At 33.3% G+C, this 22,243-nt stretch overlaps 1 protein-coding gene across 9 annotated transcripts in view; it reads left to right on the top strand.

Annotated features, from left to right (window-relative positions):
- The window catches only part of USP34 (ubiquitin specific peptidase 34), a 231,362-nt gene that overhangs the window by 149,894 nt on the left and 59,225 nt on the right, over window positions 1-22,243 (top strand). For all 9 annotated transcript variants that reach the window (XM_079941554.1, XM_079941552.1, XM_079941557.1 and 6 more), the window contains 8 exons: window positions 3,512-3,712; window positions 6,261-6,343; window positions 10,127-10,167; window positions 10,307-10,431; window positions 11,548-11,700; window positions 12,683-12,787; window positions 14,979-15,034; window positions 15,132-15,252. In XM_079941554.1, the coding sequence (XP_079797680.1) occupies window positions 3,512-3,712; window positions 6,261-6,343; window positions 10,127-10,167; window positions 10,307-10,431; window positions 11,548-11,700; window positions 12,683-12,787; window positions 14,979-15,034; window positions 15,132-15,252 (885 nt within the window). The remainder of the gene's footprint in view (window positions 1-3,511; window positions 3,713-6,260; window positions 6,344-10,126; window positions 10,168-10,306; window positions 10,432-11,547; window positions 11,701-12,682; window positions 12,788-14,978; window positions 15,035-15,131; window positions 15,253-22,243) is intronic.

Below are 22,243 nucleotides of genomic sequence, written 5' to 3' on the forward strand. Positions count from 1 at the left end.
AATTTCAAGATTTTCATGAAGTCCAATTTGTCCATTTTTTCTTTTGTTACCTAAGCCTTTGGTGTACTATCCAAGAAATCATTGCCAAATACAGTGTCATGGCACTTTTGTTCTGTGTTTTGTTCTGTGTTCTTTTTTGTTCTGTGTTTCAGTTTATTTATTGAGATTTATTGTTTTAGGTCTTATTTATTGTTTTAGGTCTTATATTTAGATCCTTGATTCATTTTGAGTTAATTGTTGTATATGGTGTTAGGTAAGGGTTCAACTTCATTCTTTTGCATGTGGAGATCCAGGTTTCCCAGCATATTTTCTTGAAAAGACTCCTTTTCCCCACAGTGAATGGTCTTGGTACTCTTTTCAAAAATCGTTTGAACATTTTCGTGAGGGTTTATTTTCAGGCTCTCTATTCCATTCCTTTTATTTTTTTGTCTATCTTTATGCCAGTACTACACTGTATTGATTACTGTAGCTTTGTAGTAAGTTTTGAAATCAGAAAATGTGAGTCTTCCAGTTTTGTTCTTTTCTTGTAAGATTGTTTGTCTATTTGGAGTCCCTTGAGATTCCTTGTGAATTTTAGAATGGATTTTTCTGTTTCTGCAAAAAACATCATTAGGATTTTGGTAGGGATTGCATTGAATCTGTAGGTCACTTTGGGTAGTATTGATATTTTAATAAGTCTTCCAGTTCGTGAACACGGGATGTGTTTCCATTTATTTGTCTTTAATTTCTTGGAGCAGTTTTTTGTAGCTTTCATTGTAGAAGTCTTTAAACTCCTTGGTTAAGTTCATTCCTAAGTATTTTATTCTTTTTGATACTATTGTAAATGGAATTGTTTTTTTAGTTTCCCTTTCATATTGTTCATTGTTCACGTATAGGAATGCAACTGAATTCTGTATGTTGACTTTGTATCCTTCTACTTTGCTGAAATTATTTACTAGTTTTAAGAGCCTTTATATGGAGTCTTTACGGTTTTCTACATCAAAAACAGATAAATTTACTTCTTTCTTTCCAATTTTGATGCCTTTTATTTTTCTGGTGTATTGCTTAGGCCAAAGCTTCCATTACTGTGTTGAATAGAAGTGGTGAAAGCAAGTGTCCTTGCCTTGTTCCTGATCTTAGAGGAAAAGCTTTCAGTCTTTCACCATTGAGTATGATTTTCACTATGGATTTTTCATATATGGCTTTTATTATGCTGCGGTAGTTTCCTTCTGTTTCTATTTTGTTGAGTATTTTTATCATGAAAGTGTGTTGAATTTTGTCAAATGCTTTTTCTGCATTAATTGAGATGATGTAGTCTTTTCCTTCATTTTGTTAATCTGGAGTATTTACATTGATCATTGCTATGTGGAACCATCCTTGCATTCTAAGAATAAATCCCACTTGATCATGGTGTATAATCCTTTTAATATGTTGCTGAATTCTGTTTGCTAATATTTTGTTGAGGACAGTGTCTTTTGTCTGGCTTTGGTATGAGGGTTAATGCTCACTTCATCGAATGAGTTGGGAAGTTCCCTCTTCAGTTTTTTGGAAGAGTTTGAGGATCGTTGGTATTAGTTCTTCTTTAAACGTTTGTTAGAATTTACTAGTGAAGCTGCCAGGTCCAGAACTTTTCTTTTTTGGGAGATTTTTGATAACTGATTCAATCTCCTCGCTAATTATAAGTCTGCTCAGATTTTCTATTTTTTTGTGATTGAGTCCTGGTAAGTTTTGTGTTTCTAGGAATTTGTTCATTTCATGTAAGATATCCAGTTTTGGGGCATACAACAGTTGTTCATAGTACTCTCTTACAATCCTTTCTATCTCTAGAATTAGTTGAAATGTTCCTACTTTGATTTTAGTAATTTGACTTTTATTTTTTGTTAGTCCTTCTAGCTAAAAGTTTGTCAATTTCGTTCTTTTCGAATAACCAGCTTTGATTTTCACTGATTTTTCTCTAGGTTTTTCTATTCCCTGTTTTGTTTACCTCTGCTCTGATCTTTATTATTTCCTTCTTTCTACTACTAGCTTCAGGTTTAGTTTGTCTTCTTTTTCTAGTTCATTAAGCTGTAAAGTTAGATTGTTGGTAAGAATTTTTCTTTTTTTTAATGTAAACATTTACATTTATAAATTTCCCCAATAGCATTGCTTTCATTATATTCCATAAGTTTCATATTGACCATGTTTTTTATCTTCTTTTGTGAAGTGTCTTTATATCCTGGGGGTTTTTGTTTTGATTTGTTTGCTTTCGTTTCTTTGGGTTTTTTTCTTTTCATTTATTTTATTTTTGGCTGCGTTGGGTCTTTGTTGCTGTGCGTGGGCTTTCTCTAGTTGTGGCAAGCAGGGTCTACTGTTCGTTGTGGTGCACGGGCTTCTCATTGTGGTGGCTTCTCTTGTTGCGGAGCACAGGCTCTAGGTGCATGGGCTTCAGTAGTTGTGCACGCAGGCTCAGTAGTTGTGGCACACGGGCTTAGTTGCTCTGTGGCATGTGGGATCTTCCCGAACCAGGGATTGAACCCGTGTCCCCTGCATTGGCAGGTGGATTCTTAACCACTCTGCCACCAGGGAAGCCCCCTGTTTTTTTTTTTCTTTGTAAAGAGCTATAAGACTTTTTTCCTTAATCAGTTGGACAAGTTTTTTGGTCAGATATATGTAGTAGGAATATTTGCATTCAATGTGTAGCTTGCTTTTTCTTTATATTTACAGTATCTTTTAAGCAGAGAAGTTTTAAATTTTAACAAAATTTATATCCTAGCTAAGAAATCATTTTTCCAAGGTCACAGAGATTTTCTCCTGTGTGTTCTTCTGTAAATTTTATAGTTATCTTTTACATTTAGGTCTGTGTTATATTTTGAGTTAACTTTTGTATATGTAGAGTGAGGCTGAGGTTTTATTTTATTTTTTCCATATGGCTCTCCAATTTTTCTAGCACTGTTTGTTGAAAAGACTTTTTTTCTCACTGAAATTTCCTGGTACTTTTCTTGAAAATCAATTATATAGTATTGCTATGTTTCTTGGCATATTGGTATAGTTATAACACTTAGTAGTGGTATTAGGAAAAGAGGAGAACAAGGACCATTGAAGAGAAAGCTCTGAAGCTCTCATACGTAGGTGATATTCTTATTAATTTATTTGAAGGAATTGCTTTATTTTAAAAATTTTAAAGTAGAGCTTTAAATCAGAAATTTTACTTTTCATACTAAACAGTATTTTACTGATGAAATGCTTGTTTTATTTTAAATATACATATATACAGTGCAAATTTTTCAGTTGAATAATTTTCTAGAATTATTGAGAATTGCTTTCACTCCCAAATAGCAGAGTATATGCCACTTAGGTGGAGAGACAGCTTCCAGTATTTTTGCTCTCAATGCTGATTTTGTAGGTAAATATCTTTATTATTATTTTAATAATTTTTAAAATTGTAGTACATTGCAAGCAATATTTTTTTACATCCTGTATATCTCTATTACATATATTTGTATGATTCTTTCTTGATAGAAATGCAAAAATGATATTTTCTTCTTATCCACAGTGGCAGCTAGACTGTCTTGCTTGCTTGCTGAAGTTAATATGCCAGTTTGCAGTAGATCCATCCGATTTGGATTTAGCTTATCATGATGTCTTTGCCTGGTCTGGTATAGCAGAAAGCCATAGGAAAAGAACATGGCCTGGGAAATCGAGAAAGGCTGCTGGTGATCATGCCAAGGGTCTTCATATACCAAGATTAACAGAGGTAAAGTACAAAGGTCACCATGTAGTAATGAATTTTATTTGTCTTCTAAGAGAGCTTGTATATTTTTGTTTTTACAAAATGAATAACGTCTATGAGATGCTATCCTAGATTACCACAGTATGACCTAACAGCAGAAGCAATGCCTTCATTTTAAAGCAGTAGAAATTACGAAGCAGTAATACTTTTCAGTTCATCATCCAAGATGCAGGAGTGCATTAATTTTGTGCCATTTTAATGTTATCTAACTGTAGGATTGAGTTCATTAGTTGGTCTCAGTAATTTTTATACTGAGTGTATCAGGGTCCATTCAGGAAAACAAACCACACTAGGTATTTCAACAGAGTAAATTTAAAATTGAGAACTGGTTTTATACATATGTGTTGGAGGGCTAAAAATGAAAAATGGAATGTTGAGGTAATGCGGGCAAGTAGCCATTCACCACCCCTAGGGTTTGAGGAATATATGTAAAAGGCTGTGGTTATCAGGAATGAGAAGCTTATAGGAGGGATCCTGTTGAACTGGAGTTTAGGCCTCCGAGGAAGTGGTTCTGTTACTGCTTCTGAAATCATTTGCCTCTTCTGGTTAAAATACTTATGGAACAATGTTAACAGAAAAAGCAGGGGAAATTCCCTGGCTGTGAAGTGGTTAGGGCTCCACGCTTTCACTGCCAAGGGCCTGGGTTCAATCCCTGGTCAGGGAGTAAGATCCCACGAGCCGCATGGTGCGGCCAAAACAAACAAAAAAAAAAAGAAAGAAAGAAAAAGCAAGGAAGTAATCTCTCTAGTATCCCACGTTGACAAACCCAATAGAAAGCCAGCTGGCAGAGGAGAAATTTAGTTTATAATGTACCAGCCCTAGCGTCACAGAGCAAGTATCAATATATAGTATGGTAGGTTTAGAGCCAAACGAAAATGGCACAATAACCAATGCATCCAGCAATAAAATTAAAATTCTTTTTGGCTGTGGATTCTGTTATTCATGTGATCAAATATTTGCCCTTCCAGTGTCTCTGTTAGTGAACTGGGAACTGGGGAGAGATGAAGATGAGTTTTTACTTAATCGCTTCTTCATTTTGTAACCATTTGAGGACAGCAGCTTACCTCATACCTGCTCCAGAAACACCACAGTAATGAATTGTTACTGATAGAGAAATAAAATACACATACTCATATATGGCATTTTAAAATAATTGGCTAGTTTTTTTTTAAACAAATTTATGCAAGTACATAATTACTGAAAACAATTTAGAATGTACAAGTGAGGGAATTCTTTGGCAGTCCAGTGGTCAGGACTCTGTGCTTTCATTGCTGAGGGCTCAGGTTCGATCCCTGGTCAGGGAGCTAAGGTCCCGCAAGCTGTGGCGTGGCCAAAAAAAAAAAAAAGAATATACAAGTGAACCTTCCAAAGTCATATAGGTCACTACCATTAATAGTTCTATGTGTTAATCTTTTTATGTGCATATTTTTTCTTATGCGTATGCCAATGTTACATTTTTATAGTTTAGAAAAAGAGCATACAATATATATATTTTTCATTTGTTTATCATAATATTTAATTAGAGCTTAGAAGGTATATCTAAGCTATTTGGGGGGAAATTTTTGTTACCCTAATTCTGGAGACAAAGTCATCCAATAGTAAGGAAGAACACTAATTCTTTTAATAATTTACTATCATTCATTATTTCATTTGTTCCCCTTTAATAGCCTTTTAGAAGGTTCAGAATCCAAATTGAACTTCCAATTCCAGCCTAAATATAGCTTTTCTTAAAACTCTTCTTATTTTGCCAGGCACAGGTTTAGTTGCTGCTCCCTTCTGTTGCTCATTTGGCACATTGCATATAATTGTGTTTCAGTGCTTTTGATGTTTTCTGCTGCACTGGACTAACTTCCCCAGGATGGAAACAGTGCTTTTATAAAATTAGTGCCCAGAATGGGTTCTGACCTGCAGAAGGGATTCAGTAGTTCTTTATTAAGTTAGCAAATATTTTTTTCCATTATATAGATGAAGAACTAGAACCTAGAAATTCAGTATTTATTAGAGTCATACAGCTTGAAAGTTAGCAAACTAAATGTTGAACCTCAAGGTTTTTAATCTGGAATCCATGTTTGGTATCTATGGTATATTATATTGCTTTTCTATGTTTATTTCAGGGTGGTTGAGGAATCTGCCACTGCTTGACATTTTTTTATTTCAAAACTGAAAAAGGTTACTTCACCTACCACCCAAAAAAACCACTGACTTGTGTAATACATAATATTTTTCTCACTCTATTGGGTGACATGCAGATAATCTGTGGACCAAATAGAAAGGATTCGCCTGTGTATTTCTAAATTTTTAATATTTTCTTTTTAAAGTTGCTATTCTGAGGTTTCTTTATAAAAATCTGGTTTTCTAATATTTAATATTTTTACAGTATTTTCCAATAACCATTTTAAGAATATTCCTATCCTTTTATAAATAAAAATCAAAGTAATTTGGAGTCTGGTTTAAAACGCAGTTCTGTGTTTTAGTGTACTTATAGATTTTTTTTAATGTTTTTATTTTAAAGGTATTTCTTGTTCTTGTCCAAGGAACCAGTTTGATTCAGCGACTTATGTCTGTTGCTTATACGTATGATAATCTGGCTCCTAGGTATGAAGTTTTTACATAATTTATGATTGTATGTATTTAGAGTAAGAATACAGTGTTTTAAAATTTTAATTTGAAAAAAATTTGAAACCTAACAGAAAAATTGTTAGGGTGTTTTAGTGAACTCTCATATCATTCATGTGGATTTGCATATTGTTATCAACATTTTGCCAGTTTTTATCGAATGATCATGAGCACGCATTTTCTGTGGGTGTCCCCAAGCACACATTTATTTACATATCCTGAATCTTGTAAGAGTTCAGACATTATGATCACTTACTGATAAATAGTTTGATGTGTATCTCCTAAGTCCAAGGACAATTTCCTAACAACTATAGTAAGATACTCAAATTTAGAAAATTTAACATTGATATAATATTATCTAACATATAGTCCATACTCAAATTGTCCCATTAATATTTTTATAGCAATTTTTTTCCTCGTCCAGGATCACGTACTGCATTTGGTAGTCATATTTCTTCTATTTCCTTTAACTGGGGATACTTTCTTAGCCTTTCTTTCATGATACAGACATTTCTGAGTATCACAAGCCAATTCTTTTATAAAGCCTTTTAATTTAGGTTTTCCTGATTGTTCCTCACAATCAGATTCAGACTATACATTTTAGCAGGAATACTCCATAAGTAACGTATCTTTCCCAGTACATCCCAGTGATATCAGTTTGTCCTATTATTAGCGATATTAATTTTGATCAGTTAATCTGGTTTCCTCCAGGTTTCTCTACAATGAAGTTTCTGAGTTTTCTAATTAAAAGTAACCTATGGGAAGATAATTTGCAACTGTTTAAATTTCCTGCTTCTCATAAAACTTATTCATTTAGTTTTAGCATTCAGTGATGATTCTTGCCTGAATTAAATATTAGTATAATGTTTGCAAACTAGTGATTTTCTAACTCTTACCATTCATTTTATGTTTATTAGTTGACATTCTGTGGTGACGAAGAGCTTTCTCTTCCTTTTATTTAGTTAGTATCAATTTGGATGTTTTTCATTCAATGTAATTCATTACTATTACTATTCACTTTGCTCAAATTATACCTTAGTTGACATGTTCACGTTTGTTCATGTGTCCTTTGGCTATGTCCCCATTATTTGGGTGGAGGGGAGGAGTACTCCCCACCCCCACCCCCCCACCCCCCCCACCCCCGTCATTTTAAGATCTTCTGGGCTTTCAGTTTCCCTGCCTTAGTTGTTGAATCAGCATTTCTTTAAGAAACCCTAGTTCCTTTTGGTGGGGAACCTGCAAAATATAGTATCATTGCTCCTAGTGTTTCCTTGCTTCTAGGCCCTCAATAGATAAAGCTGGAAATATGTGTATAAGAATATAGTTTAAACGTGTAATATGATTTCATTTATTTGGGCTACATTGGAGACTTTTTTTTTTAATGGTCAAAATTTTAATAATGTATAAATGATAGTTGCTAATACATGAGACCTGACTCTGTATGCCTCAAATAATCACATAAATTATGTTAAAGTGTGTAGAATTAATTTCCAAGTCCTGTATTCTGTAGGTGTTCATTTTGGGCTGAAGTTTGCCATTGTTAACTGATTTACAAAGCTAATATAAACACGTTTCAAAGTGCTTAACGTTATTTATGGCTAATAGTTATCTGTTTTTAGATGCCTTTAAAAGTCACCTTCATAAGCAATGGTTGCATACAAGTAGCATGATTATTTTAAGATTATTTCTTGTTTAATGTATCTTTCTTTAGTGTCTGTCTCAGTTGAATTCACATTCATAACTCGATCAACATCTGCTCTACCCCACTGGACGTATAGTTCTATACGAACTATATCTGGTTTTGCTCACCATTATATTATCAATGCCAGGCACCTTACCTCATTATTTATAAAACTTATGAATGGATAATGTGGGGAAACAAAGAAAGTGCTATAACATGACCTTGGTTTGTATGATAAAATACATTTTATACGCCAAGTAACAGTGACTCTCCAGTTAAATAATTCTTAACTCTTCCTCCTTGTCCTTTAACACAGCAGTCCCCAACCTTTTTGGCACCAGGGACCGTTTTCACGGAAGACAATTTTTCTACAGACCGGTGTGTGGGGGGTGGTGGTTCAGGCGGTAATGTGAGCAGTGGGGAGCCCCACATAAAGCTTTGCTCGCTCTCTGTTCACCTCCTGCTGTGCGGCCCAGTTCCTAACAGGATGCGGACTGGTATGGGTCCGTGGACCGGGGGTTGGGGACCCCCGTTCTAACACACATTCTATATACCTCACTATCCCACACGCCACAATATATTGATTAACAAGGCAGTTCAGTGACTGCTTTGGTCTGCTTTTATTTCTTTAGAATTAAGAAATGTTCACTTGACTCCTAACCTCACACAACGAAAAATATGCGAGTTTGATACCAGCTGCTGCTGTTGAAGCTGGTTCACTGTGACAGTTATTTCTATTCTACCAGTTCCATTCTTAAAGATCTCATTACAGTCTTTGTAATGTGAGGGCCCCCTACCCCCCACCCCCAATCTTTGTGTTTTTTTGACTCCTGTTCCTGCACCATTGTCTTTTCATAAGCCTCCACCTTCAGTTTATATGGTCCTGGGAGGTTTGTATCAATTAAGATAGCTAAAATGAACTTTTTGCCTGTTATCAAAATCTTCTAATGCTACATATTTAAAAGGTAGATTGGGAGGTTGCTCTTGGTAAAGTTAAATATATTAAACCAATATGATAAAAGTTAAACATGAAATATGGCCAAATACTAGATTTATAAGTTTTAACTTTTTAGTACCTTTTACATTTTAAATCAATAATACGGATGAGTCTTGCTCTTTCAGATTTTCATAGGTGTTTTGTTAATTATAACAAAGTAGGTATCTAGAGATCAGTGCTTTTTTTTTAAAAAACAGTTTATTTGTAAGGTGAATACTAAATCCCTATATGCTGGTTTTATTAAAATGAAAGTTTTTAATGTTTAGTTTTCTTTAAATTGAGGTAATACATTTTCCATTGAAGTTACTACAAGTATCAAGGGGAAAAAATAGAGGTGAAGTAATATAGAATTAAATTAGTTATTTTTCTCTACTTTTCAGTAATTTGCTTTTAACCATTCCTGATGAAAATTGACATTAACAATACAAAAGGAAGGGCATTTTATGTCATTGTATGGTTTTTTTTCTTTTTGTGAGTCGTATCTTTCTATTAGAGTAGAATATAATGTCGTTACAGATGCTATAACATTTAGAGCCAGAAAGAATATTTCATATGCCACAGATTAAGATTAAACTCACATTTCTAATAGTATGTGCTGACTGTTTTACTCAGCTAGCTCCTAGAATATATTTATGTCCTAACTTTTTTGTTTTATATTCATCTTATCTCCCCTGATAGGCTGTAAACTCCAGGAGGCCAAGGACTACTGCATAAGGGTGTTTTTTTTTTTTTTTAGGAGTCTGAAGTTTAGACTCTAAACCATTATAACCTTTCTCTTTGTAAGCCACGTCACTTTAGTAACCAAATCTTTAAGCACTTTTTGAGAGTTCACTTAAGTCAGTATGGGATTCACTCACATTTTGTTTATTAAATTGAAACACTCATTTAATGTTTGCTATAATAAGATTTTGCCAGTGATTCTTTAAATTAAAAATGAAGACCATAGGAAAATAAATTAGCAGCTTTCATAAAATCTAATCTTTTGGGGGGCAGGGAAAGTTAAAGGATATGTAGTAAGAAATTGAGTTATTTTTAGTTCGTTGCTGAATTTAATTACTGCTGGTGGTGTGTTTTTACTTTGCAGAGTTTTGAAAGCTCAGTCTGATCACAGGTCTAGACATGAAGGTAAGGGTTCCACAAAGTTAATTTTTAATAAAGATTTGGATGACTGGTTATATCTATATATAATATCTTTAATAATGAACATTTTGTTTTCATCATGCACAAGCCGTTATAGTAATTTTTTTTTCCAATTTTTCTGTAGTTTCACATTATTCAATGTGGCTCTTGGTGAGTTGGGCTCATTGCTGTTCTTTAGTGAAATCTAGCCTTGCTGACAGCGATCATTTACAAGACTGGCTAAAAAAATTGACTCTCCTTATTCCTGAGGTAAGCTAAAGATTGAAGATTAGTACTACTCTTCATATTTTTTCGTATTAGCATCGATGATAAAAAGAGCTAATGGAAACAAATGAACATGATTCCATAAATATATCCTGTTGCCTGGAAGGTACTTAATAATCCTTTAAGATCTAGAGTGTTTTGAGCTATGTACACTTAAGTGTGAACATTAAATATTTTGTAGCATTCATATTTGTCTTTTTCTGCAATATTTGTTAACAGAGTGATTCTTTTGTTTTGGGTTTTTTTAATTTTTTTTTTCCTGAGGGTTGAGAAGGATTTCAGCATTTATTTATTTATTTATTTATTTATTTATTTATTATTATTTTTGTAATTTACATTTTAGAGAAGTTTCTTTTACTTTTTCTATTTGAGTGTATCCTTAGATGCAAGAGAGACAATATATTTCCTTTTGATTTCAGTGTTGACACTGAAGTCAATATAATTTTCACCAATCGTATCTTGATGTTACACCATATTCCTGAATGAAATAGTATAAACACACTAATACACTTAGCCACGATATTCATATCTTTTTTAGAGAACATTTTCTAATATTATTAGCTTTGTATTGAATGCATATGTATTCTTGTTCTGGCTCTGTCCCAGGTAACTGTTGTGACACTTGGACAAGATTCTAAAATCTGTAAAATGTTTTGGGTTAAGTACTTTCCAAGTTGCTTCTAGTTCTGAAAATACTGGGTTGGCCAACAAGTTTGTTCAGGTTTTTCCATAGCATCTTACAGAAAAACTCAGACGAACTTTTTGGCCAACCCAATATTTTTCCTGTTAATTAATCATGTAAATAAATTATTATAAATATCCTTTTCTCAATCCTTTTTGTATTTGTCTGTTCTTGTATTTACTTGGTTTGTTTTTATGACCATATTGGGAATTTCTGAAACGTTTTTACATATTACCGTATACTTTGGGGTACTTCATTTGATCATGTATTATTTAGATGCATGAGTATGTGATCAGGACATTGTGTTTTAAAACATGTTACTAAAGAAGCCATCTAACATGTTATTTCTGCCAACATATTAACCTTAAGATTAACTTTTTAATACTAACTCAGACTATCTTTGGAACTTTTTCATTTAGACTGCAGTCCGTCATGAATCTTGCAATGGTCTTTATAAGTTATCTCTGTCAGGGCTGGATGGAGGAGACTCAATCAATCGCTCTTTTCTGCTACTGGCTGCCTCAACATTGCTGAAATTTCTTCCAGATGCTCAAGCACTCAAACCTATTAGGGTAAGATTTTACTGTGTTCAGGAGCAATTTCTATTTCTGCCATTTCATTTGCCCCAAGTTTATCGTTGTATTGTCCTTGCAAGTAATTTTGAGTACCTGTTTACTATCTGTAGTTTTCACCAGGAGGATGGTAGTTATATGTAATAGTTCCTAAAGTGGCAGCATTGTGACATATTGTGTCCATGTTACACCTAGGGATAGATCCTGTGTCCTTGGGTTCAGCTGTGTGGGATCTCTCATGGATATTGTTTTGGAAATAACATTTGTCCTTACTAGGTTCTGAACCTTGTGTTAATAAGTTGAATGATAGAAACATCATAAATGTAGCTTTCTTCTTATTCAGTCACAGTTGTTTTATTTTTATCTTTATGATACTCAGAATTTTCAGTTTTCTTCCTTGTTCCCATGTATACACTAACATTAGCCTTATAAAAGCCTTCTACCCCATAATAAATACAGGGCCCATTAATAAGTAAATTTTACTAATCCCAGAAATATGATGCATTGTAGGATTTACGTTTTTCTTCTCCATATTTACCGTCTGTCATTGACTATGTAAGAAATGTAATGTGTTCTTTATTTTTCAGCTTTCAAAACTATAATAGACCATTGTATGTGGGTAGATTTATATATACTCATTTTCTGTAGGTTTCTTTTGTTTCCACATTTTCATTGAATTTTTAGTTGGCACTACATTATTTAGTATTATACATTATTCATATCTTTTCCAAGTAGGTTATAAGGAATTTCAGAGTACTGTTTTTTTGAAAGTTCTCTTATTATTCACTTACATACATAGTTGTTCTAATTTTACAGACACTAGGAGTATTCTCTCCATTTTGGGGGTTAAATTTTGAAAACTGTTTAGTTTGTAGGGATTTAATTTTTTTTTATAAAGCTTGTAGTTTTTAAAATGTATTATAATTTTAAGTTATTTTCCCCTTTTAAACTATTTTCACAAGTTTAAATTTTTTTTTAATAGATAGATGATTATGAAGAAGAACCAATGTTAAAACCTGGATGTAAAGAATATTTTTGGTTGTTGTGCAAATTAGTTGACAACATACATATAAAGGATGCTAGTCAGGTATGTTCAGAAAGTTATACATTAACTTGTTAATAGAGATGTATTATGCACTTGTATGTTCATGCATTTATAGGTCGTTATCATTAAGGACATTTTTATCAATCTGTAATGAATTGAAAATGTCATAATTTTTCTACTCTATTCGTACCTTTTTGTTCTGCTCTAATTTCTTCTTTTTACTCTGACTTTAGTTGAAATGTCTTCATTTGGTACTTACAAGTAGTTTCCTGTGTCTTGTAAGATTTGTGGATATGAAATCTTATTCGGAATGTGAAATTTAGACTTTAAATATACAGCTTTCTGTAGTAGCAAGTGGATTCTGAGAATGTAAAATAAAGTTGCAATTCAAATAGAAATTACTTTAAGCTAAAGAAACACTGTCAGTTTGCTGATCTACTAATTTTCTTATATGAGACTAAAATGATACTTCTATCCAAAGAAATACTTAAAACAAGTTTATTTCAAAGACATACTTGCCACATAAAAACTTTTATTTTTTCTTTTTATAAATTTAGTAAGCTAAAATACATCTAATTGATCTCAGAAGAATGAGAAATGCTTGAAAAAGATACATTTAAATATTTAGGAAACCTTTTCTGTCAATTTTTTTTTCATGTATTTCCATCAAAGTCCAGTATATACACTTTATATTTTAAGAATCCTATCGTGTTTGAACGTCCTACTTTTAAGGAACAGTTTACATCTGAATTCTTATTTTACTTTTCATTTAAGAAATAATTATAAAAATTAATATTGAGCATGTTTTAATTTTTTCTTCCAGTTTTATTGAGTTATAATTGGCATACAGCACTGTGTAAGTTTAAGGTATATAGCATAATGACTTGACTTACACATATCATGAAATGATTACCACAATAAGTATAGTGAACATCATCTCATATTGATATAAAATTAAAGAAACGGAAAAAAATATTTTTTCCTCGTGATGGGTACTTTACTCTCTCAACAACTTTTTTTTTTTAATTAATTTATTTATTAATTTATGTTTTGGTTGCGTTGAGTCTTCGTTGCTGCACATGAGCTTTCTCTGGTTGTGGCGAGCTGGGGCTACTCTTTGTTGTGGTGTGCGGGCTTCTCATTGTGGTGGCTTCTCTTGTTGCGGAGCACAGGCTCTAGGCTCCCGGGCTTCAGTAGTTGTGGCTTGCGGGCTCTAGAGCACAGGCTCAGTAGTTGTGGCACACAGGCTTAGTTGCTCCACAGCATGTGAGATCTTCCCGGACCAGGGCGGGAACCCATGTCCCCTGCATTGACAGGTGGATTCTTAACCACTGTTCCACCAGGGAAGTCCTCAGTAACTTACAGCAGTGTTAATTACATTTATCATGTTGTGCATTACCTCCTTAGTACGTATGTATCTTATATCTTTTGACTACCAATTCCAGTCCTCCCTCCCCCCCGAACATGTCTTAATGTATTTGACTTTATCCATAAAATGTTGATTCCAGATATACATTGATTTTTTTTTAAACCTATGGTTGCCTATTTAAAGTATGAATCTAATATTCTTGCTTGCTAGTCAAAGTAATTTTCCTACTTAGTGATCTGAATTTCTTTGAGAATCTTTTTTTTTTTTTTGGCCACACCATGTGGCTTGTAGGATGTTAGTTCCCCCACCAGGGATTGAGGCTGCACCCTTGGCGGTGAAAGCATGGAATCCTAACCACCACTTGGACAGCCAGGAAATTCCCTGGAATCCTCTTAAATTAAGTTCTGTTTTATGAAATCTGTTTTAATTTTGTTGCTCAGTTATAATGAGAATTAAAGCTCTCTGAAATGAACTGTGCATTTAAGTTTATTTCTACAAGTAGTATTAGAAACAAAACTTGGTGAATTGTATGGTTTGTTAATTACATCTCAGTAAAATTGTTAAAGAAAAAATAAGTCAAACCTAGTGTCTTCTCGTTAAATTACCGTGACTCATAATTTATTACCAATATTTCATTGATTCTTTTTTGAAGGACTATCAGTGATGTGTTTATAAGTATAATTTTATTGACATCATGTATAAGTAAAGAATAGTTATATATTATTTATAATTTAATTGGCATGTTAATGAATTCGGAGAACCAAATTCTTGTTACTTAAAAGGAAAGGATTTTTTGTTTTAATAGTATCTGAAATAGTGAACATAAAAATCTGTTTGAATTTTGTATTTTCTCTTTGTATTAAGACAACACTCCTCGACCTGGATGCTTTGGCACGACATTTAGCTGACTGTATTCGAAGGTAAAATTTGATGTGAAATTGACAGTTATATTGTTGAGAAAAGATAAAGAACGTAATTTTATGAACTGTCTTGTTTTGCTTGTATTCTTTTTTGTAGCAGGGAGATCCTTGATCATCAGGATGGTAATATAGAAGATGATGGGCTTACAGGACTCCTAAGGCTTGCAACAAGTGTTATTAAACACAAACCACCCTTTAAATTTTCAAGGGAAGGACAGGTTGGTAGTAAGACATCCAAGTATTTATATGAAATAAGATTGAACTTTTTTATATTGTTTCCTTGTATGTGAATATGTTATATTTCCTTAAACATGCAAAAATGAAGTTTACCAGAACTTTATTACTGGCAGGAACAGTGAACTTTGAATAAGATGAATCCTAGAAATATGAATCTTAGTCTTGTTTTTAGAATGCAGAACAAGTTTTAATTACTATGACTGTATATAGAGAGACAGTCTCTGCTTAATTGTAGATTTTTATAGAATTGAATATTTTGAATTAGTAACTTAACACAATGGAATTAATAAGTAGTCATTTTAGAGTACTTACTGGTTTCATTTCTTAAAGACCCATTTGATATAAAATCTATAATTGACTATTTTATAACACCTAATAACTCTATACCAACAAATGTCTAATTTCTCTTTAGATTACATTATTTACTGTCATTGGCACTTTTGTCATTGCCTTCATTAAGGGAAGTTAGTTACGGTTTGGAGGATTGTTTTCTTGAGGTTACTGATTGTGTTAGGAAACACAGGAATAATGAAAAGAATGGAAGATTGTCCCCATGAGGATAGGCTCAGGGATTCTTAAGATAAACTTAAGATGACAGTCTTATCTGTCTTAAATCTGTGCTACTACCCTTATTTCACAAAGCCCTGTTTTGTGGGTTTTCTCCTGGATCTTTTAAAATTTTTCTATTACACTCACTGGGAATAACTTGATTTATTTATAGTCTTGCTGGTTGAAGTCTTACATTATATAAACCAATATGTAACTTTTATTCCAAAATATAAATGTATTAATTGATATTTCTGATAACATATCATTGTAAAGCAAAAGTCATTTTAAAGAAAGAAAAAAATTTTTAGGTACTGCTGACAAAAATATTCCTATATATTTTAATTTCATATGATATTTTGGTAATGGCCTTCCAGGAATTTCTATGGCTATATTAAATACATAGGTATATAATTTATATTATGTAAATACTATTCTGTGATTTGTGTTCTTCATTTAAAATGAATCCATCAAAAAAGAGAAAATACATTAAAAAGTTGAATACATAAAGAGAGAAATAATTTAATCTTTATTGACATTTATGTTGTTGGTAGCTGTAAAAAAAAAAAACTGCAGGGAACATCTTTGTATACCTGTTCCATTGTATACTCATATAAATTCTTAAGAGTAAATTTGATTCATTTTAACCAGAATACATCAATTTACAAAAGGCTCTATCAGTTTATTCTCCCAGCCACACTGTGTAAGAATGCCACTTTCTCAGACATCCCCACATTCCTTACATGATAAGTCTTTGCCACTTTCACTATTTTAGTTTTATTTCCTTGGTTATTGTTGAAGATGAGTGTCTTTTCATTTATGTATCGTCCACTTGTATTAACTTGCAATTTTCTGTTCATAATCTGCATGTATTCTTTTGTCATTTTTCTTACTTATTTTTGAAAGTTCTTTATTTTGAAAATATCAACTCTTTTCCTGTCACATATGTGCAGGAAATATTTCCAAAAGTGTTGTCTTCATTATTCGTATTTTTCTAAGACCACCTGTTTTTTTCCTTCTCTCTTTTGTTTATTGATTTATACAATTGATATCTTAGGCAAAATTTTTGAGCTCTTGTGAGGTAGATACTGTCATTAGACGCCATTTTGACAGATGATGAAACTAAGGTATAGACAGGTTAAACAACTTGCTTCACTGAGGACACTCAAGACTCTTTACTTGACCAAGCTTCTAACCACTAAGCAATACTGTCTGCAGGTGTTAAAACCTTAAATACACTGTTCTGTAATATGCTTTTTTCACCTACCTTATAGATTCTCCATATCAGTATATATAGAGTTAATTCATTCTTCGTAACAACTGCATAATATTCTTTTTCTGGAAAGATGTGATATATCTAACTAGCTTCCTAATGTTGAGCATTACCTTACACTACTATAAGTGATGTTGCAGGGAAAATGTTTATACATCCATCATTTAGGAAATCTATAGGAAAAAATTCTAGAAGTAGAAGCTGGTTTACGAGGTATGTACCTTTGTGATTTTGGTCAGAATAACCATGAAGCTCTCTGTGGAGACTGAACTGATTTATGGTCCCACCTACAATGTCTGTGAGCCAAGTGCCAATTTTCCCACATTCCTACCAACCCAATGTATTATCAAATTTAATTTCTGCTAGTCTGATAAGTGGAAACCATTCTCTTAGTTTTATTTTTCATTTTTTTGTAAGTATGAGTAAGGTTGAGCTTCTTTTCATGTGTTTGAAAGCCATTTATTTGTATTATCTTTTCTCTGACCTGCTCAAATCCTGTCCTTATTTTCCTTTCATGTATATACATGGTCCTTTTCTTGATAATTTGTAGAATTTTTGTATGGAGGAAATTGGCATATGTACTTGGATTTATTTCTGGACTTTCTTTTTCACTCTACAGATCTGTTCATTCACCAATACCATATCCTAACTAAGTAGATTCACAGTTTTTAGTTAATATCTTGTAGAGATGGTCCATCTTCATTATTACTCCTTTTCAGAATTGTCCCGGTTGTTTAGTTTTCCACACAAACTTTAGAATCAGTGTGTCTCATTCTTTCAAAAATTAAAATTCGGATACTTTTTAAATTGGGGTTGTGTTAAATTTATGGATTGATATAGAAAAATTGAAATAATATTAAATTGCCTATACAAGGACAGGATTTGTCTTCTTATTTATAGAAGACCAGTGTTGTGTTTTTCAATTTAATGTTTTCATTTAGAATTTGAATTTTAGGAATTTTTAAATAAGGTTGTTCCTAGGGATTTTCTTTGTTAGGTATCATAAATGCACTCTTTTATTTTGTTTTCTGATGAGTTGTTTATGTGGAGTAAGGATTTTTGTGTGTGAATTTGTTGCAGGCCACCTTAAGTTCACTTACTGTTTGTAGAATTTTTTTCTCAGTTGTCTTTGTGTTTATCTTCAGTATTGTCTTTGATTTTTCATTTGTTTTTAGTTTATTGTCTTCGAGTAGTTTTTTTACTCCTTCATTTTTAAGTCTTAACTCTCTCTGTTCTTTCACCTAATTTTGTCTAGAACCTCCAGAACAGTGTTAAATAATAGTTGTTTTTATTGTTTATTGTTTACTAATAGTTGTTTATTGAGAAGGTTTTAATGTTTGTGTAGTCAAAACTTTAGTTTCCCATTGTGTTTTTGGTGAGATCAGAAACCTTTAGAAGCTTTTTTGCAGGAGAGGTATGTGGTCTGAATTAACATTTTCAAAGCTTTACTCTTGTTCTAGGGGGAGATCTAGACTACAGGTAGAGAACTAGGAGGGCAAGTGTTAGGGTTAGGGGCCCAGTTAAGAAGTTTTGCAGAGGGATGATGATGAAAAGTGGTTGGACTTAGGATATTTATTGAAGATAGAGTTCACAAGACTTAAATTTTGAGAAGATTGTGAGGTGGGAGAGAGAGAAACTAATCAAGAATGACTTCTCAATTTTAAGCCTGAGAAACTAAGTGAATGATAATGCCATTTACTAAGAAAGGGAAAATTTAGGATAGATAAGATTGGGGGGGATGGGGTATCAAAATCAGTAGTTCTATTTTGGACGTGTTAAATTTGAAATGTCAATTCGGTATCCAAGTGCAGGTGCTTAAGGTGGTTGGTGTTGGTGTATTATTAAGAAGTCGTCCTTATCGCCAAGATACTAAACATACCTGTGCTACTGTAATATTTTACTTTATTAATTTTTAAAAATGTCATCTAGAATTTATCGAGGAGTAACTGTTTTCCATAAAGAGACTTATAGTAAATATTTTAGGCTTGCCAGGCCACATATGGTCTCCCTCACCACCACCATCACCACCGCTACTGCTGCTTCCTCTCCTTCCTTGCCTCTGCTTCCTCTTTCCTCTTCTTCCTCCCTTCTACTCCCTCTTCCCTTCTTCTAATTCCCCTTTAAGAGTATAAACCCCACTCTTATTTCTACTACCTTGTATAGTACCTAGCAAATATATGTTGAACAAATGGATGATTAAGACTCAGTCCTGATTCTTAAGAACTGACAATCTAATGGTTCATTTGTTCAGCAGGTAATTATTGAGAAGTCTGCCTTATGCAAAATTCGTATGTACCTTCACAAATAATATCATGACTGCTCATGATATTTGTAATTCATGGTAAAAAATAAGAGCCATTAAAGGGATGTGATCAGAGGTATGGAAGATCAGATAGTATTGATGGGATTAGGAAAGGCTTTGAGGAAGATAAAGCTTTTGTAACCAGGATAAAGTCCTTAAGTAGAAAAGTAAGGGAAACATTTAAGTCACAGAAAACAGTATGAATGAAAAATCAGTCCTAGGAAACCACTGAGTATGTGCAGGTTATTGAATGATAAGTTCAGTTTGGCTTGAGCTTGAGGAAATATAGAGGAGGTAATTTGGGGAAACTAGGTGGCCATCTGTTGTGGTCACAGGAGGTTTTGTTTGTTTTGTTTTTTTTTTGCGGTACGGGCCTCTCACTGTTGTGGCCTCTCCCGTTGCGGAGTACAGGCTCCGGACACACAGGCTCAGCGGCCATGGCTCACGGGCCTAGTCACTCCGCGGCATGTGGGATCTTCCCGGACCGGGGCACGAACCCGTGTCCCCTGCATCGGCAGGTGGACTCTCAACCACTGCGCCACCAAGGAAGCCCCAGGAGGTTATTTTTATATGTACAATAAAATAAAAGCATTATTTTTATAATTTAAAAGGGGGGCCTTTCAAGTTTTTGATCAAATAATGTCAGAAATATGCTTTAACAGAATAAATCTAGTAATAGATTGAGAGGCAGCATACTTTTTCAAACTTTTTTTGAAGTGGTCTTCAAACATTTATTGCTCACATATTCTTTAAAGAATTTTGGAAAACCTAGGTGTCCTGTCAACAGATTTTTTAATTTTAAGAAATTTCTAGATTTTTTTCAAGTTTAAGTATTTTTTTAAATTGAAGTTGGTATAGAATATATAAGTTACAGGTGAACATCATAGTGATTCACAATTTTTAAAAGTTATACTCCATTTAGAAAAGAAGAGAAAAGGAAAAAAAAACATTAAAATTTATTTGCTTTGGTTGAGAACAATGAGTCCAGAAAGATCTTTAAAATATAGCACTTACAGAAAAAAATAAATACATAAAAGTTATACTCCATTTATAGTTATTATAAAATATTGGCTACAATTCCTGCATTGTACAGTTTATCCTAGCTTCCAGAGTATTGTTGAAATTGATAAAAATAGTTATTTCCTGTGACTACATGATGTTGTCTTAAATTTCTTCCATATTTAATTATCATTACATTACATGTATTTGGACATGGGCAATCAAAGCAATGTAAATAGACTTTGAATTTTGCCAAGTAAGTATGAAACATTAAAAATGAAATTTTATTGAAATTATGCATTAACAAGAAGGGTATGTGGCTTTTAAAATTAATTCATATAGTTGTAGATGGATATTCCTTATTAAGCTAGAATGACCATGTACTCATTCTCTTCCTACTTTATATTTCTATAGATAGAAGTTGTGAGAAACCTTGTTTCACATTGTTTTACAGTGAGAAACCACAGTGAGAAACCGTGTTTACATACTGTTTACAGTAGGAATGTTCTGTTTTAACAGCGTTATTTAACTCTTTGAATTTCTTCTGAATTACATGTCAAAGATCACACTCTATCATCAGAAATTATTTTTAATATTCTCTCAGGTATCAGTTTGAGGTTCTTCTTTCTGTGAAGTATACTAAAATGGCTGTACCATTATTTATCAAATGGATATGTTAATATATATGTTACTCTTTCACTTAAGGACACCTGCTTTCCTGGTAAACTCAGAGTGAGGAAAATAAAAATATTGTTCATTTCAGCAAGCTTTTACCAATCCTAATGTTTCAATAAAATATTTTTATCACAGGCTTTAAATATGTTTTGTCAATACTTTGGAGCTATGGTTATTTAGCTCATTCAGTTTTCTAGATCTAAACTGATTAGCAAAGATAGTTCATTGTTAAACTAGTTATTTGCTAATTCTGTTCCTGTTTGAATGAATGACTTTATTTTCCAGTTCATGTAAATACGTTACTCTGTGTCTCCAAGACAGTCATCTCACCTCTGAATTATAGAATAGACAAGACATAATCTTACTGTCAGTCTGTCAACTATATAAAATAAGCCTCTATTCACCTTCAGTATTTCTTAGCCAAACGTACCTTTCTTTGCCAAGTCAGGAACTATGCACTGTACTTTCTTTGACAGTAGTGAGATGGAGAAGGTGAGGTCATTAATGGGAAAATATTCTGAATTGTCCTTCATTTGGTACCTGTGTTAGAGGTTCCCTAGACCACTCCCAGATTCACTGATTCACTGGAAGGACTCAAAGACTCAGCGTGTAATTGTATCCATGACAAAGTTTTATTACAGCAAAATAATAGAAAATGAAATCAGCAAAAGAAAAAGCATGGGGCCAAGTGTGGTGAAATGAGGTACGCCCTTCTGAGAGTCCCCTCTCAGTGGGGTTGCATAGGACGTGCTTAATTCCCCCAGCAATGAGTGTGACATGTGTGAGGTGTTGTCTACCAGGATGCTCTCTTCAGCCTAGGAGTCCAGGGATTTTATCAGGGGGTGGGTCATGTAGGCACATAGTACCTGCATAACTGACCACAGTCAATGAAATTCCAGACTCCCAGATAGAAAGCAGGTATTCTGCATAAACGAAATACAGATTGGTACAGTGAGCCACTTTTATCACTTACGGAAAGTTTTATAACAGAGGAGGGAACTGTTGACCATTCAGGTGTTCAGGTGACAGCGAGGAGCCAACTTTACAATGTAGCCTTTCTAAGGATAGCAGAGTCTCGGTCTTAACAATATTACCTCTTTTCTATACAGTACCCCAGGAGGTTCTATACCCCAGAACAATGTACCTTTGTACTACTTGCGATTGAGATGGGTGAGGG

The sequence above is a fragment of the Stenella coeruleoalba genome, assembly GCF_951394435.1.
Source record: "Stenella coeruleoalba genome assembly, chromosome: 13".
In the NCBI taxonomy this organism is placed as follows: Eukaryota; Metazoa; Chordata; class Mammalia; order Artiodactyla; family Delphinidae; genus Stenella; species Stenella coeruleoalba.